We start from the raw sequence: 19273 nt of genomic DNA on the forward strand, positions 1-19273 counted from the left end.
ATTAAAAACAAGCTCTGAAAATTAAAAATATAAAAATTATGATCAAAATTAAATTTCCGAAATCGATTTAAAAACAATTTCATCTTATTCCTTGTCGGTTCCTGATTCCAAAAACATATAGATATGATATGTTTGGATTAAAAACATGCGCAGAAAGTTAAAGCGAAGAGAGGTACAGAAAAGCGTGCTATGCAGCACAGCAAAACCACTACCGCGCTGAACAGGCTCGTCAGTTTCACTCCGTTATGCACAAGCGGCGGACTACGGTCATTGTGAAAAAATGCAGTGCGTTCAGTTTCATTCTGTGAGTTCCACAGCTTGACTAAATGTAGTAATTTCGCCTTACGTGACTTGTTTTCTGTTGTAGATTTTGGATGAAAAGATGACAGATCTGTTGAACCCACACAACAACCCCATGGCCGTCCGTCAACACGTCATCAAGGGCATGTAAGCAGTATATAGATCTGGTTTGCCTCTTTCTGGTAAACAATAAAATGCGCCTTTAGATAATGTACTTGTGTGTTGATTTGTGACGCCTGCATATAGGAGTGATTTACATTTGCTGTTAAAATGCACACACAAAATTAAGAGGAAGAGTAAGTGAGTGTATTGGGGTAAGAGAGAGAGAGAGAGAGAGAGAGAGAGAGAGAGAGAGAGAGAGAGAGAGAGAGAGAGAGAGAGAGAGAGAGACAGAGAGAGAGAGAGAGACAGAGAGACAGACAGACAGACAGACAGACAGACAGACAGACAGAGAGAGAGACAGAGAGAGACAGAGAGAGAGAGAGAGAGACAGAGACAATGACAATGACAATGACAATGACAATTCTTTATTTTACGAGGGTAACAGAATAAGCATTGGTATACTTTTTTGCATCTGGCCCTCGCCCTAAAGAGGGACTAAATCTACTATAAAAACTACTACTACTACTACTACTACAATACTTTCATAATTAGTAAAACAGGATAAGTTTATGTACATACGTGCATTATATGAAACATTGTAGTTTATACATGTTCATGACAAGGTGCAAAGCAAAAATTTGCAAGTCAATTAGAGTAAGAAAACTATGCAATAGTACATCATAATTTCATAAACAAAACAATAAATCAAAAGTGAGTGACTGTGTCTCAAAGGACATAACAATCAAGATTATACTATTTTCATTAAATGGGATATATATTTGTTTTTGAAAGAATCTGTGCTGGTAGCTTCCCGTAAGGCATTCGGAAGAGCGTTCCAGAGACGGCCACCTGAATAAACTAGACTAGACTTAAATAAGTCTATCCTAGGAAGAGGAGTGTTAAATTTCATAAGGTGGTGTGAATTCTTCAAAGAGAACTTTGAACAAATGGTTTGGGGTAAAGTTTCGGATATAATTTTATGCATAAAGATTCCTTTGTTAAAAAGCAGTCTTGACTTTAGAGGTAAGATCCCTAAATGTATGTAGTCTAACTCTGTGAGGGTAGTGTGCTTTAGTAATACTACTTTTAGCGCTCTTTTGTGTAATCTGCTAAGTGGTTTTAAGGAATTTTCACTTGCTGAGTCCCATAGAGTGGATGCGTAATCAATAACAGATTGAATATGAGCAATGAAGAATAATTTTCTGGTGTGGCAGTTGAGGAAGTGTTTAATTCTAGATAAGAGGTACACTTTCTTTGACACCACTTTACTAAGTTGCTTAATGTGGGTTGACCAAGACAAGTTGTTATCGATATTAACACCCAGCAGTTTGTGATGGTCGACTTTTTCCACTATTTCACCATCTATCATTAAAGCAGGACCAGCTGAATAAATATTCTGGCGTTTTTGTCTTGTTGTTATGACCATATATTTGGTTTTCTTTGGGTTAAGAGACATATGGTTTAGTTCAGTCCACGCTGTCAACTGGTTTAAACTTCTTTGAAGTGATTCTGATAAGCGAGTTAAATTTGTGTTGCTGGAGTGAATTGTGGTGTCATCTGCAAAAAGTTCACATACATTTTGAATATATAGGGGGAGGTCATTAATGTATATAGAGAAGAGGAGGGGTCCTAAAACCGATCCTTGTGGTACACCGTATTTTACTTCTTGCATGCTCGACGCCGAGGCGTTTGTTAGTACAGTTTGTTGTCTGCCGGTGAGAAATGAACTAATAAGTTTGACAGTTTCGATTCCGACGCCATACAATGCGAATTTTCTCAGTAATAACGTGTGATCAATAACGTCAAAGGCTTTAGCAAAATCAACAAAAATGGCACCACAGAATTCATTGTCGTTGATTTTCTCCAGCCATTGATCAACAAGAGAAACTAAGGCAGTATGGCAGGAATGGTTAGCTCTAAAACCCGATTGTTTAGGGTGAAGTAAATTGTTTTGGTTAAGATGCGTTAGAATATGTTTGTTAATGTGTTTTTCAAGTGGTTTTGATAAAACAGACAATATTGAAATTGGCCTATAGTTTGATGGGTCTTTTTTGTCACCTGATTTAAACAGAGGAATGACTTTAGCCTGTTTCAGGGAGACTGGGAAATAATTTTTTCCTAAACAAAGATTATAAAGGTAAGTGAGTGTTTCAGAAATTACAGGGGCTGACAATTTAAGAATCCTACCATCGAGGCCGTCGATTCCCCGGGAGCCTGTTTGCTTAAGGTGTGTAAGTGCGTAAAAAACTTCAGGTACTGTAAGTAGAGGAATATTCGCTTGACTTGAAACTTGTTTCGACTCACAATATTCTTCTAACACTTTCAAATTGTTCAACTTGGATTTGTCATTTGTAATAACTTTTTCAGCTATGTTAGAAAAATGCGTGTTTAAATCATCAGAGAGAGACAGAGAGAGAGACAGACAGAGAGAGAGAGAGAGACAGACAGACAGACAGACAGACAGACAGACAGACAGACAGAGACAGACAGAGACAGACAGACAGGCACAGACAGACAGACAGAGACAGACAAAGATGGACTGAGAGAGAGAGACAATTACAGTTCTTTATTTAGAGAGGGAGATAGGGATCGAGAGAGAGGGGTAATTTGAACATGTAAGTTTGCGGGCTGGGCAGCAAAACTTCAAGTTACTGAATTATACATGTATATATTTACATGTGCTTTATACGTTTGTTGCCAGATTTGTGGACGGCCTGTCAGAAATGGTGGCGCGCACAGCAGAGGAACTGTCCCAGCTGTATGAACAGGGCCGTCGAGCAAGGCGCATAGGCGCCACTGACATCAAGGCTCACAGAGCAAGGTACGTACAACTAATCAGCCTACTTTTAATTTTTATTCGTTATAACACGATATTCTTTGAATGCTACAGGTGGGTATTTTTTTTATGTAACTTATTTTTAGTTTTCATAAAATATTTGTATAGAGCATGAGAATCTTTGAATGCTACACGAGTGTAAAGTCATCATTGTACAATTTGGGAGATGCCTCAAATGTCAATAAGTGGGTGGTTTCTTGACAGAAGAAGTCAGGAAGGAGGGAAAGGAATTTTGCCTGCCAGCTCATATTGATGTTTTTTGGGGTTGACATGTTTGTTATCAGTTGCTAACAGTCAGGATATCAAAAATAACTCAAAATACAGTGATATGCACGGGTACATGTGTACTCTAATTATTTTGTCATACACAAGGTACTTTTGGTCAATAGGATACATGGGACAAAGTTCAGGTAAGAAGTTGCCCTTTAGAGTCCCAAAAGTATGATATGTATAGTGTGATCGACTGCATGTGTGTGTGAAATGTGTGAACAGGGCCCATGCACTGTTCACGGTCACTGGAGCATGTTAGTGGTTATCATCATGGTGTATAAGGATGACAGCATGTGTGTATGAAATGTCTGCACAGGGCCCATACACTGTTCACCATCACCGGAGCATGTTAGTGGTTATCATAATGGTGTATAAGGATGACAGCATGTGTGTATGAAATGTCTGCACAGGGTCCATACACTGTTCACCATCACTGGAGCATGTTAGTGGTTATCATAATGGTGTATAAGGATGACAGCATGTGTGTATGAAATGTCTGCACCATGCACTGTTCACGGTCACTGGAGCATGTCAGTGGTTATCATGATGGTGTATAAGGATGACAGCATGTGTGTATGAAATGTCTGCACCATACACTGTTCACCATCACTGGAGCATGTTAGTGGTTATCATAATGGTGTATAAGGATGACAGCATGTGTGTATGAAATGTCTGCACAGGGCCCATACACTGTTCACCATCACTGGAGCATGTTAGTGGTTATCATAATGGTGTATAAGGATGACAGCATGTGTGTATGAAATGTCTGCACAGGGCCCATACACTGTTCACCATCACCGGAGCATGTTAGTGGTTATCATAATGGTGTATAAGGATGACAGCATGTGTGTATGAAATGTCTGCACAGGGCCCATACACTGTTCACCATCACTGGAGCATGTTAGTGGTTATCATAATGGTGTATAAGGATGACAGCATGTGTGTATGAAATGTCTGCACAGGGCCCATACACTGTTCACCATCACCGGAGCATGTTAGTGGTTATCATAATGGTGTATAAGGATGACAGCATGTGTGTATGAAATGTCTGTACAGGGCCCATGCACTGTTCAACTCAACTCAACTCAACTCAACTCAACTCAAATTTATTAATCCATATGGAAATTATGTTGTAACAATACTCATTTCCAATAAAAAGAATAAGAATGCATACTAAACACAGTCTCACTAACGCAAACAGTCATCCGTCAAGTCAAGTCTGCCAACTCACAACTCACTCACACAACAACAGCAACAGCAATACAAATTAACAAAAACCATAATTCCAATAACAAAAAGACGTCCAAGAGTCCACCTCCACACCCACGCACACACAAGGTTTACAAAGCACCACATGTCGACTAGAACACCGCACATTTGGGCTACGGTAATACAGTTACTAAAAATACATACATTACAGATAACCCAGCAACAGAGTACAGTAATAATTATGACAGAGAAACATGATAGAGGCCTCTAACATGTGATTGGTTGGAAGCATGGATAGCTCTGGGAACAAAAGAATTGCGGAAACGTGACGTTCTAGCAACCATAGCCCTCAGTCTACCACTCCTGTCAATGCGTCGAGAGTCAAATTCAGGTTTCAGTGGGTGTGTCTCGTCAGCCAAAATTGAGGTCAGTCGGTCAGTCAGTCGTCTCTGGCAAACTGATTCAATGGTCTCTTGCTTCCTGCCTACAACAGATCCAGCCTTCTTGACTAGCTTTTCTAGCCTGTCACTATCCTGTTTACTAAGGTTACCCCCCCCAGCACACACATGCATATGTCAACACGCTACCAACAGTGGACAGATAGAACATTTGCAGGATGTCATTACGAACAGAGAACGATCTAAGCTTCCTTAGACAGTACATGTTCACCATCACTGGAGCATGTCAGTGGTTATCATAATGGTGTATAAGGATGACAGCATGTGTGTATGAAATGTCTGCACCATACACTGTTCACCATCACTGGAGCATGTTAGTGGTTATCATAATGGTGTATAAGGATGACAGCATGTGTGTATGAAATGTCTGCACAGGGCCCATACACTGTTCACCATCACTGGAGCATGTCAGTGGTTATCATAATGGTGTATAAGGATGACAGCATGTGTGTATGAAATGTCTGCACAGGGTCCATACACTGTTCACCATCACTGGAGCATGTTAGTGGTTATCATAATGGTGTATAAGGATGACAGCATGTGTGAAATGTCTGCACCATACACTGTTCACCATCACTGGAGCATGTCAGTGGTTATCATAATGGTGTATAAGGATGACAGCATGTGTGTATGAAATGTCTGCACAGGGCCCATGCACTGTTCACCATCACTGTGGAACAGAAGGAACGACAGTCCAGCAAGGTGGGGGTCAGATCCAACATCCTGCTGGCCGAACTTGCAGGTCAGTTCACTAGCTGTTATAGTGGAACCCACCTTTTACAACCATCATAGATATAAGAAAACTTATATGTCTTCTAAGGGAGGGGGCTGAGAGAGGGAGGGAGGGAGGGAGGGAGGGAGGGAGGGAGGGAGGGAGGGAGGGAGGGAGGGAGGGAGGGAGGGAGGGAGGCACAGAGACAGACAGGACCAGAGACAGATAGACAGACACAGAGAGAGAGAAATTAAGTGTGTGTGTGTGTGTGTGTGTGTGTGTGTGTGTGTGTGTGTGTGTGTGTGTGTGTGTGTGTGTGTGTGTGTGTTAAATGATCTGTTTGTAATTGTTGCACATGTGGTGTGTTCTTTTCAGCTTTCGTTCATCATGGATGTCGATCTTTCTTTGCACAGGTTGTGAAGCAACAGACAGCACAGACCCTAAAGTTCTGGCAGGGTACGGCAGTCTTACTGTTGGTGTGCTCACGTCATGTGTGTGAACTTGTGTGTTACCAACTTACATACCCCCACCCAAGCATCCCCTCCTCCCTACCCCCACCCCTAAACCCACCATGGGTGCATGCGTGTGTGTATGTATGTGTGTGTGTGTGTACTCGTGCGTTTGTGTGTTTGTGCATGAATATATGTCTGTGTGTGTTTGTGTGTGTGGGTGTGTGGGTGTGTTAGTGTGTGTATGTGTGGGTGCGTGCATGCATAAATGAGTATATGAGCATGTGTGTGTGCTTGCACTCACGTTAATATACATGTATTTTTTCTGTTTGACACAACAGAACGCAGGGAGTACTGAATGTTCTGCGCGCTCTGGGCGACTCCAAGCAGAAAGGCGGCCATGTTCCCTATCGAGAATCTGTTGTTACCCGTCTTCTTCAGGTTTGTTCTTTTGTTTTCTTTTTTTCTGTCCTTCAGTCCATCTGTTTTGTGTTAATTTTCTGTAAAGGTTGAATGAAGTAGTGTTATTGTTAAATTTTTCATTCATCTTTTTCAGTTTCTTTTCTTTCTCATTCTTTCTTCCAATGCGGTCTTTTTTTCTTCTTCTTTTGTCTACTTTAACTTTTCTCTCTCCCCAATCTTTCTCTTTCTCTCTCTCTCTCTCTCTCTTTCTCTTTCTCTCTCTCTCTTTCTCTTTCTCTCTCTCTTTTTCTCTTTTATTTTATTTTATCTATTTGTCTTTTTTTCTGTTCCTTCATTCCTTTCCTTTTGTTGTTGAAATTGTTTGTTGTTGCTTGATCAGAGAGCATTTTTGTCAGACACCGATGAACTTATGTTACTTGTTCTCTTTCAGGATTCTCTTGGAGGAAATGCCATCACACTGATGTTGCTGTCTGTTTCACCTTTAGGTTGGACACAAATAGCTTTTGAGAGAGAGAGAGAGAGAGAGAGAGAGAGAGAGAGAGAGAGAGAGAGAGAGAGAGAGAGAGAGAGAGAGCAGAGGTAGGGAGAGAGCAGAGGGAGGGAGGGAGGGAGAGAGAGAGAGAGAGAGAGAGAGAGAGAGAGAGAGAGAGAGAGCAGAGGTAGGGAGAGAGAGCAGAGGTAGGGAGGGAGAGGGAGAGAGAGAGAGAGAGAGAGAGAGAGAGAGAGAGAGAGAGAGAGAGCAGAGGTAGGGAGAGAGAGCAGAGGTAGGGAGGGAGAGATGGAAGAGAGAGAGAGAGAGTGAGTTATGCAGTTAAACAAATTGTATTCAGACTGATTTGATTTACATTCGGTGAGTTGTTTGGGTTTGTTAGCAGTACACTTGAAACATTTTTTTTATCATAGTGAATGTTTTACAACCCCCACAAACCAGTCCGAGTTATTTACACACATCATCTATTCTGCAAGATTGATACAAAGTGTTTTTGCGATTTGAAATGAATTTTTGCATTTCACCTCCCTCACTGTGCATGCCAAATGTTATTCCTGCCAACCCCACAAGGCCTCCTAATTTTATTTTCAGACAAGGCATACCAGACCTCACAGTCAGCCCTGCAGTACGGCCAGTTTGCCAGGGCAGTGAAGAATCACGCTAGAATGAATGTGGTGAGTTATAAGAGAATAGGACTCTTTTGCACTGTGTGTGCATGCATGTGTGCATTTGTGGGTAACACTGTGTGTGTGTGTGTGTGTGTGTGTGTGTGTGTGTGTGTGTGTGTGTGTGTGTGTGTGTGTGTTATGTGTGTGTGTTATGTGTGTGTGTACATGCGTGCGTGTGTGTGTGTGTGTGTTGATGTGTGTGTGAGAGAGAGCACATGCATGTGTCCATGTGTGCCCACAGTGTCTGTCTGTATATGTCTCTGTTTGTGTCTGGCTGGCAGGCTCGCTGGCTAGTTCTGTGCATCTTTGTGTGAATCTAAAAACAGCTTAACATTGTGTTTGAATTCTAGGCTCCATCTGTGTGGGGGGATAGCTAAATTGGATTTTCAACCAGAATTCCTTGTACACGTACAGATTTATTGTTTTTGTGTGTGTGTGATGGTTTGTTATTTAAAAAGATCAGGTTTAATCCGTTTCATATGCTGCCTAAACAGGATGACACACAAGACATCATCGCTGAGCTGCGTCAGGATATCTCTAAGCTGAGAGACAAGGTTGCCGGCGCACCTGAGCCAAACAGGGATGATGTCGCAAAAATGGAGGTAGTGGTTGTGTTGCTTTTGATTTAGTACAGGGCTCCTTATAGATGCTCTAGCTAGAGGGTCTCGGGACTCCCAATTAGAATATTGAGGGGGTACAAGGACCCACTAGTGAAGCTTATTTAGGGGGTCCCAAAACCTGGGGAGGACTTTTAGATATTCTGTGAGTCCTTCACTTAAGCATTGTTTGTCATATTGGTGAGATTAAATTATTCCATAAATATATTCATATTGGAACAGATCTGGCAGAAGAATTTTTTGTCTTCAAAATTCAGCCAAGTGTAAGTTCTTGTCTATTCTGGTTGGAAGGTATGTTTGAAGTGTTCAGAATTTAGATTTTGTTTCCGTTTTATTTTAAATGTATGGTGTGTTTTCAGGACTTAGTGTCAGACCTGCAGTTGGCCAAGAAACAGACCTGGGAGGAGAAGGAACGACTGTCTGCACAGTTTGAGGACCAGCGCAAAGTTAACCTGGCCAACAGGGTATAGTTTAATTGTGTGTGTGTGTGTGTGTGTGTGTGTGTGTACATGCATGCATGATCGAGTGTGTGCATGCATACGTGTGAGTGTGTCATGTGTGCGGGCGTACGTGCGAGCGAGTGAACATGCGTGCCTGCATGTGTGTGTAGGTACATATGAGTGTGTGTGTTTGTGTGTGCATGCGTGCATGTGTGTGTGTGTGTGTGTGTGTGTGCGTGCATGCGTGTGTGTGTGTGTGTGCATGTGTGTGCGTGCGTGCGTGCATGCATGTGTGTGTGTGTGTGTGTGCATGTGTGTGTGTGTGTGTGCATGCATGCGTGCGTGTGTGTGTGCGTGTGTGCGCACGTGCGTGTGTGTGTGTGCACGCATGCGTGTGTGTGTGTTGAATATGGTAGGGGAATGATTCATCTTTCCAGGCATATATCTGCCTTTATGATAAACGACCTCATTACAAAGATCTGCACTCAAAGCATCTGCTTCATGGTTTTTTTTATAACCGGTGGTAGTGAAATGTTGATGTGTATGTTCCAGGGAATTCTGGAGTGGGTGATGGACAGCATGAAGAAAGGCAGCAGGGAAATGCAGGAGAAAATTCTGCTGCTTCAGAAGGAGAGAGACCAGGTACTTAGTATCAAGATTGAAAATGCAATATGTTAATGACCTTGACCTTTCACTGGTAAGTCTGTTTCGTTGAAATATTAATTGTGCTGCCAAGCCAGGAAAATTGTGAATGTGCAATATCGCAATGAAAATTCCAGCAGTATAATTATGCCATTATTTCTGCTTTCTTTCCCGTTCATAGTCCTCTCTCCCTCTCAGTCTGTCTGTCTGTCTCTCTTTTTCTCTCTCTGTCTCTCTTTTTCTCTCTTCCCCCCACCCTCTCTCCCTCTCTCTGTCTCCCTCTCTCTCTCTCTCCCCCCACTCTCTCTCACTCTCTCTGTCTCTAGCTCTCTCTCTCTCTCCCCCCCCCCCCCACACACACACTCTCTCTCACTCAGTAACACACATGAACACATGTGAACGCACCCACACACATATTCGCACAAACACACAGATACCCCCCAACACACACACACACATTAACCCTTTCGCTGCCAATCAAAACTTGCGTATGTGCATTCCTGACTGCCAGGGAATTTTGGAGTTCGGGGTGTAATAATTCACACAAAATTCTAGCTCCAAACTGGCAGTAGGTAGGTAAGTAAAACCTATGTTATTTTTAAAGGAAATTGAACCAAGAATCTGTTTTTAGTGTCTAATCATGGAAATAATAATTAGTTTGGCTTATAATGATGTTTAAATATGAACTTTTGAAAAATCAGTCCGGCGCATCTTCCGGTGCCTGTGGATCAAACACAGGTGGCTGTTTTGCTTGCTCCAAGAAAGGATTATAATCACTGTCATCTACCTGTTTCCAACGAATCGTCCGAAAGAAGATCTCCCCCTTCCCCTGTCAGTATCCATAATCATTTGCACCGCCTGTAGCGTCAGTCCGGCTTTGTCAAGTTTTTCCCTACTAGGGCCCGGTCGACTGTCACCGTTAGCCATTTTGACGAGTCGAGATTTCTCTCCCCTACCCTGTCGCCAAGGCCGAAAATAGCCTTCAGACGCAAAACCGCGTCACCATTTATGTTTATTCATGAGAATGAGGTATCCTTCCAAGCCATTGGCTGCTATTTGTGTGTCAGCAGTGACGTAGCATTTCTGGAAAATTCCTGAACGGAGAAGACGGGTAAACCCGTCCTAAGGCGCTGCGGCTGCACAAGCGCATGACGGGTATACCCGTCATAAGGCAGTCAAGGGGTTAACACACAGTTTTCATTCTTTATTTCTCTTTTTCATCAGCTGTCAGTACAGTACAAAGAGAAGCGTCAGGTGGTGGATGAACTGAAAGAGGAACTGCAGAGACGGATCAATGACTACACCAAGTTTACCGAGTCTGGTAATTAAGAGAATCCATTTGCACCCACCCATGCACACCTATTTACTCCAACACATCCACCTATTCAGTCCCATCCATCCATCCACCCACCAGATTGTTCATCCATTTGTCCATCCCTCCATCCATTCATTTCCACGAACCTTTAATCCACCAATTCATGTGTGACAGGGAGACTACTGCGTTACCCTTCACAGCAGACTCGGCAGTTGTCGGCTGGGGAAGAGTGTGTGCTATTTATAGCTCTACGTTTTTTCTACGTCGCTCACACCTGTGAATTGTGGAGTTCGGTTTGTGATAGGGTGTGGCTGCTGCTGTCTCCTTTTATGTTCTTGGGAACCTTTGTTTGCCCACAACAGTTTTTATAGGGCTAAGAAATTAGCTCTAAAATTCTCAATCCTACTTGATTGGGCTTAAAAAATTCTTCCAAAGGTGATTGATGTGTTGGTTTTAGCGTGTTTTATTCAATTTCTCATACACACGTTTCAAACAATAACAACATTAAGAACGTTAACAAGCAGATTGCTTATGGACACATTCTTGAAATGATAATCAATACACATTCCGATAGCAAAACATGGCGAACAAGTATTGATGTGTTCCGACACTCCATTACACATGTGTTTGTTTTATTTACGTGACAGATGACAGACAGATTGATGAAACAAGATTTGTGAAGATTTTGCCGTCCTATCCATCCATCCATCCATCCATCCATCCACCTGTTTCTTCATCCATTTGTCCATCCCTCCATAGGCCATCCATCCGTTCATCCATTTCAACTAGCCCATCAACCCACCCACCCATGTGGTTTAAATTGTTTTTACTCCAACACATCCACCTATTCAGTCCCATCCAATCAATGTAAAACGGTGCATGTGAAGATTTTGCAAATTGCCTTAAAAATGGTTTTTTTCAATCCCTGGAATAGATTAAAATCCTGATCTCTGTAAAAGTACCCCCATTTTTAACACTCCATCTTTTTTAAGACCTGATTTTTTTTCAGAAAGTTGGAGGTCTTAAAAGGGGGTTCCACTGTATCTGATTTGGTGTAACCTTCTTGTTCTTCTTCTTCGTTCATGGGTTGAAACTTCCACGTACACTCATGTTTTTTTGCTTGAGTAGGTTTTTACATGAGGCCCCCCCCCAAAAAAGTTGTATGTTTCTGGTAACATGGCTACAAAAACTAGGGTAGGGTAGGGATTTTTTTATTTTTTTATTTTTATTTTTTGGTCAGGGTAGAAAATAACTATACAGTCTTCTTCTTTTTCTGCGTTTGTGGGCTGAAACTCCCATGTACACTCGTGTTTTTGCACGAGTGGAATTTTACGTGTATGACCGTTTTTACCCCGCCATTTAGGCAGCCATACGCCGCTTTCGGAGGAATAACTATACAGTGACGCAAAGAGACTGGACTTACTATAAAAAGAGAAAGACAACACATTACAAAACAAATGAGACAAAAGGGATGCGGGGTTATCCCCCTTGTGTCGTCTGCCGTCTGTTACTTTCGTTTTGACGCTTTTGTTTTCTTTTTTTATTTACAAATGCAATAAAAAAAAAGTCTAGGGTCGGCGGGAAAAAATAGGTAGGGTCGGGTGACCAGAAACATACAACTTTTTTTGTGTGGCCTGAATGACCATTTTTACCCCGCCATTTAGGCAGCCATCTGCCGATTTCAGGGGAACTTGTCTATCTTTTTTTATTTTTTTACTGCATGCAAGTACAGTAAAACCTGAGTCTAGCGGACCCTTGTTGTAACGGCCACCTGCTACATACGGACAGTTTATCATGGCACGAACACGATTTCAACAATAACTAACCTTTAACGGGCGGACACCTGCCACTTACGGACGCGGACACGATTTTTCGGACCATAGGAAGTGTAAACACTGTCACAAACGGACACAACGTACATAAAAACGCAACTTCGAAAACTCGACTGTTATGCAGTCAGTGCTCGGCAGCCGTAGCCGTAGCACAAATGATTGTTGATTGGTTGTCCTGTCCCTTTTCTGACCAATCAGTGGCTTGTTTAGATGGAGACCCACTTTCGCTCACTCACTTTCGCTTCGCTCACTTTCGCTTTTCCGCATTGTGGATACAGTCACAACCAAAAGCAACAGTAGACTACTGTGTTTGAAAATGGAATCTCCAGCAGGAAAAAGAAAAGCGTTGACTTTAGAGCAGCGTGTCGCTGCCTTGAAAAAACTAGATAGCGGCCAATCATGCCGAGATGTGGCGAAGGAGATGGGATGTGGTAAAACACAGATCGCGAGGATCAAATCGGAAAAAGAAGACGTGATGATCTCTCTCTCTTTGTAAGCAATCGTTCGAAGGAAACAATAGTTAACACAGCTAAATTTTTGTTCCATGCATTTATGCTGAGACTAGAAAAACTGAATGAAACAAGAGCTGACCCAATTTGGTCGAGACACACTGCGGAATTTCCCGTTGAATGACTGATGAAGAGTCAGCTATTTTTAGCTTTGTGACGTCCGACTTGCGTAAGTTTGAATGCACAGTGTGTGCAGGGAACGGGGTAGGTGGGGGGGGGGGGGGGGGGGGGGGTTGTTGTTGTTGTTGTTTGCTACATGTATCATTTGTTTACTCACATTTTCAGTGAGTCTCATGTTCAATCCAATAAATACATACTACTGGACTGACAAAAAGTGTCTTGTTCATTTTACGTGCTCTTTGTAAAATATTGCCCCGGCCCCTCCACCTGTGAAGAAGGGACACCTGTCTAATAGGGACACTATTACCATTCCCCAAGGGTGTCCGTTAGAGACAGGTTTTACTGTACCCCATTTTTAAAACTCCCTCCTTTGTAAGACCTGATTTATTTTCCAGATTGTTTGGAGATCTTAAAAGGGGGGTTCTACGGTATCATAATTTGGCATAACAACCATTTTGTCTATCTTTTTTTTTTCTTCTCTGCATGAATTGTTTTCAGGCAAGAAGTCCGAGTCGGAGACCAAGAAGCTTGTGACCACCATCCACGACCTGAAGGAGAGGGTGAAGCGAGAGACGGAGATTCTGAAGAAGATCAAGGAGACGCTGAGAGATGTGCAGGACAGGCAGCAGAAAGAACGTCAGGTGAGACTGTCTTCTTCTTCTTCTGCGTTCATGGGCCGAAACTCCCACTGATACTTTATAATACCGTAAAATCCCTAGCAAACGCCCACCCCCCCCCCCTCCGCACTGATTTCGGGTACAAGTAGGGGGTGGGCGTTTGCTAGGTATACACCCCTTTGCAAGATAAAGTGTCATCACATTTTTACGAGAAAAAACAGTGATACAACATGTGATTTATGCAGTTTTAATGAAAAATAAACACACCGTTTGTTTGCACAAATAAAGATCAACGTTCTGTGATAGAAAAAAAGAAGAAGAAAAAAACGGCGAATCATCGAACAGTGTGCACAAATCGTGGATAAAGGAGGCCGACTGTCTTCAAACAAAAAATTTTAAAAGCAAAAAAGGGGTGGGCGTTTGCTAGGTAGTGACCCCTCTGCAAAACTTTTAGCCAAAAGTGGGGGGTGGGCGTTTGCTAGATACTGGGCGTTTGCTAGGGATTTTACGGTACATGTAATAGTAATAATAATAACAATAATAATGAACACTCATTAATGGCACCTTCTCATCAGAGCTCACGCCAATGATACAATATTCACCGATTGCTTTCAACATGGAGGGCGGTGCCCAAATTGTCTCACCTGTGATTTGTAAATGGAATCCCGAAGGCCGTAGGCCTGAGGGATTCCATTTACAAATCACAGGTGAGACAATTTAGGCACAGCCCGACATGTTGAAAGCAGTAGGTCGATATTGTAATTGTAAATCTATCCATTCAAAGGATCTGACGACGATCTCTTTCCTGCTTTCATGCGATGGTAAACAGACAGAATTGGTTCTGTTCTGTTCACACACTACTTTCAGTCCACCCACCTGCAAGGGTCAAGTCCCAAGAAATATGTCTCTGTATTCCTATCGTATCACTCTCCTCCTGTTTTGTTTTCTTTCACATACATTTTCCCTTCTTTTTTGACGGGTTTCTGGACAGCAAACTCAAAACAAATTCTTTTCATCACAAAAGCGATCTTTGGAATTGACTGACGTAGTCCGAAAGCATTCATGCATCAACTTACGTCACGTATCCGACGTCATCAGTTCGCATACCTTATGGTCTCGGTATTTCGTTGGTACTTCATATTTCCTACTTGTAAAATGACCCTCAAAGCTAACCGAGACTAGTTGAGGCTGTATCCATGCTGGCGACACGTGAAACACATGACTTGTATTGATACGCTTGCCAGGAAGTGTACATTGAGGCAGATCCATTTGGAGGTGAGACACGCTGATTGCCTGACCGCTGAGTGATTGCATTGACCAATCAAAATGTCGAATTAACAAAGAAGGATTTACAATGTACAATAACAAAGCGTATGCACGCACACACAATGCATGCACACACGCACACACACTTGTGGTTGTTTTTAGGACGACTGTGTTTTTACGTGTATGACCGTTATTACACCGCCTCTTAGACAGCCAATTTTCTGAGTAAATCAATGTAAAACGGTGCATGTGATTTTTGTGGGTTTCAGAATGCAAACACACAGATTACTGCGATCAAGGGAAACGCTGAAATGCGGCAAAAAGTTGAGGTGAGTGATTGCGTCAAGATTATTTTACGGGTTTGATTTCTTCTTTCTCTAATCTTTTGAAAAAGAGAATCAGGAGTTCTAATTACTCCAGAGTTGAATTGTGTCAGGGTTTCTGTTATGTGAGAGTTAGCATGGTTGTTATCTGTTTAAGAAGACAGGGACAGACAGAAAAAAACAAGTTTTTACACAACCTCGTGCTCTGAATATTCCAGAGTTGAACTGTGTCATGGTTTCTGTTACACCAATGTTTGCATTGTAATCTGTTTGAGAAGGCAGGGGTATATGTTGTTTTGAGCGATCACCATGCCACAGATCGCAGTTCTGCACGCTTTGTGCGTGAATGTGTCAGCGTTCTCTCGGCGGCGGGGTATCGGCAAACTCATCGTCCTGTTAAAAAAAATGTAGTGCATTCATTTTGCATTATGTGAGTTTGACAGATTGACAAAATGTATTAATTTTGCTTTACCCGACTTGTTTTTGTTTTGTTTTGTGGTTGATGTGTAACTTTTTTTTTCTGTCCTGGTGTCAGCTGGAGGAACGCAAGCGGCTGGAGATGGAGCACAAGCTCAGGGTGGAGGAGGAGATGGACAAAGCCAAGCTGGATATGGAGAACGAACTGGCCGAAATACAGGTACGGTGGAACACCTCCAATACCTGAGAACAAAATAGGGCGGTTTCACTGTAAACCAGGCTGCTGGAAGTTACAGCGGAACCCCTTTTTAAAGACCTGAAAAAATCAGGTCTAAAAAAGGAGGGAGCTTTCTTTCTTTTTATCAGTATAGTAATCTGCATGTTATGTTATGCTCCGGCCTTACTTTGTAGGCTATTTGTATGTTATATGTCCGTCTGTCTGTTATGTCCTAATGTTATTAAATATATGTCTTGTATACTTGCCATTTACATATTTATTATAAATGTTGAAGGATGAATGATGATACATTGTAGACGGATGCATGTTTTTGATTAAAAGCCCCACAATGATGCGCTTGGCAAAAAAACAAAAACAAGTCGCGTAAGGCGAAAATACAACATTTAGTCAAGTAGCTGTCGAACTCACAGAATGAAACTGAACGCAATGCAACGCAGCAAGACCGTATACTCGCAGAATCGTCAGTCCACCGCGCACGGCAAAGGCAGTGAAATTGACAAGAAGAGCGGGGTAGTACTTGCGCTGAGAAGGATAGCACGCTTTTCTGTACCTCTCTTCGTTTTAACTTTCTGAGCGTGTTTTTAATCCAAACATATCATATCTATATGTTTTTGGAATTAGGAACCGACAAGGAAGAAGATGAAAGTGTTTTTAAATTGATTTCGAAAATTTAATTTTGATAATAATTTTTATATTTTTAATTTTCAGAGCTTGTTTTTAATCCAAATATAACATATGTATATGTTTTTGGAATCAGAAAATGATGGAGAATAAGATGAACGTAAATTTGGATCGTTTTATAAATTTTTTTTTTTTTTTACAATTTTCAGATTTTTAATGACCAAAGTCATTAATTAACTTTTAAGCCACCAAGCTGAAATGCAATACCGAAGTCCGGGCTTCGTCGAAGATTACTTGACCAAAATTTCAACCAATTTGGTTGAAAAATGAGAGCGTGACAGTGCCGCCTCAACTTTCACGAAAAGCCGGATATGACAATCAAAGACATTTATCAAAAAAATGAAAAAAACGTATGGGGATTTCATACCCAGGAACTCTCATGTCAAATTTCATAAAGATCGGTCCAGTAGTTTAGTCTGAATCGCTCTACACACACACACAGACACACACACACACACACACGCACGCACGCACATACACCACGACCCTCGTCTCGATTCCCCCCTCTACGTTAAAACATTTAGTCAAAACTTGACTAAATGTAAAAAAGGAGGGGGACTTAAAATGGGGGTAACTTTACAGAGGTTATGAACGAAAAATCTGAGAAAACAGCATCTTAAAAGGAATGGAGTCTTGAATAGTGAAGGGGGGGGGGGGGGGGGGTCCATTGTACACCAGTCGTGCAGTGCCGCTGAAATATAAGAACAGTGGAACCCTCCTTTAAAGGCCCCCAAATGTAACACTTTCCCCGCCCTCTTTTCAATGTAAGACGTACCCCCTGCACCTATATACCACCCTCTCGGAGGTTTGATCTGTTCCTGACATTTGTAAATTTATCTTCATTTGAAGACTTCATGTCTAACAGTTGTGTGGATAGAAAGAAATGATAATCAGAAAATGAACAGAAAAGGAGGACTTAGCTCAGGTAGGGGTTACTACTTTGACCTGAAAAAATATGTGTGTGTATGGTGGTGTGTTGTATTGTGCAGGTGCAAGAGGCGGAGGGTTACCAGTACAGCACCAAGGAAGGGGCAGCACTGGAGAAGACGCTGGTGGAACTGAGAGAGTGATATGTTATATTATTGTACAGATGCGAGAGGCGGGGGGTTACCAGTACAGCACCAAGGAAGGGGCAGCACTGGAGAAGACGCTGGTGGAATTAAGAGAGTGATATGTTATATTATTGTACAGATGCGAGAGGCGGGGGGTTACCAGTACAGCACCAAGGAAGGGGCAGCACTGGAGAAGACGCTGGTGGAACTAAGAGAGTGATATGTTATATTATTGTACAGATGCAAGAGGCGGAGGGTTACCAGTACAGCACCAAGGAAGGGGCAGCACTGGAAAAGACGCTGGTAGAACTGAGAGAGTGATATGTTATATTATTGTACAGATGCGAGAGGCGGAGGGTTACCAGTACAGCACCAAGGAAGGGGCAGCACTGGAGAAGACGCTGGTGGAACTAAGAGAGTGATATGTTATATTATTGTACAGATGCAAGAGGCGGAGGGTTACCAGTACAGCACCAAGGAAGGGGCAGCACTGGAGAAGACGCTGGTAGAACTGAGAGAGTGATATGTTATATTACTGTACAGATGCGAGAGGCGGGGGGTTACCAGTACAGCACCAAGGAAGGGGCAGCACTGGAGAAGACGCTGGTGGAACTGAGAGAGTGATATGTTATATTATTGTACAGATGCAAGAGGCGGAGGGTTACCAGTACAGCACCAAGGAAGGGGCAGCACTGGAGAAGACGCTGGTGGAACTGAGAGAGTGATATGTTATATTACTGTACAGATGAGGCGGAGGGTTACCAGTACAGCACCAAGGAAGGGGCAGCACTGGAGAAGACGCTGGTAGAACTGAGAGAGTGATATGTTGTATTATTGTACAGATGCGAGAGGCGGAGGGTTACCAGTACAGCACCAAGGAAGGGGCAGCACTGGAGAAGACGCTGGTGGAACTGAGAGAGTGATATGTTGTATCATTGTACAGATGCGAGAGGCGGAGGGTTACCAGTACAGCACCAAGGAAGGGGCAGCACTGGAGAAGACGCTGGTGGAACTGAAAGTGGACAAACCTGTCGTCACCATGAAGGTAGGGAGGTTTCTCATTGTTCTTGTTGCTGTTCTTGTTGTTGTTCTTGTTGTTGTTCTTGTTGTTGTTCTTGTTGCTGTTCTTGTTGTTGTTCTTGTTCTTGTTGTTGTTCTTGTTGTTGTTCTTGTTGCTGTTCTTGTTGCTGTTCTTGTTGCTGTTCTTGTTGTTGTTCTTGTTGCTGTTCTTGTTGCTGTTCTTGTTGTTGTTCTTGTTGCTGTTCTTGTTGTTGTTCTTGTTGCTGT

General features: G+C 42.4%; 1 protein-coding gene across 1 annotated transcript in view; it reads left to right on the forward strand.

Moving 5' to 3' along the window:
* The window catches only part of LOC138968291 (kinesin-2b-like), a 29108-nt gene that overhangs the window by 5346 nt on the left and 4489 nt on the right, over positions 1-19273 (forward strand). The window contains exons 7-21 of the mRNA XM_070340850.1: positions 368-447; positions 3104-3223; positions 5823-5917; positions 6301-6343; positions 6678-6777; positions 7190-7244; positions 7841-7923; positions 8412-8519; positions 8894-8998; positions 9527-9616; positions 10841-10937; positions 13891-14033; positions 15545-15604; positions 16134-16235; positions 18930-19031. Coding sequence (XP_070196951.1) covers positions 368-447; positions 3104-3223; positions 5823-5917; positions 6301-6343; positions 6678-6777; positions 7190-7244; positions 7841-7923; positions 8412-8519; positions 8894-8998; positions 9527-9616; positions 10841-10937; positions 13891-14033; positions 15545-15604; positions 16134-16235; positions 18930-19031 — 1383 coding nt within the window. The remainder of the gene's footprint in view (positions 1-367; positions 448-3103; positions 3224-5822; positions 5918-6300; positions 6344-6677; positions 6778-7189; positions 7245-7840; positions 7924-8411; positions 8520-8893; positions 8999-9526; positions 9617-10840; positions 10938-13890; positions 14034-15544; positions 15605-16133; positions 16236-18929; positions 19032-19273) is intronic.

This window comes from Littorina saxatilis, linkage group LG6 (genome assembly GCF_037325665.1).
Source record: "Littorina saxatilis isolate snail1 linkage group LG6, US_GU_Lsax_2.0, whole genome shotgun sequence".
Lineage (NCBI taxonomy): Eukaryota > Metazoa > Mollusca > Gastropoda > Littorinimorpha > Littorinidae > Littorina > Littorina saxatilis.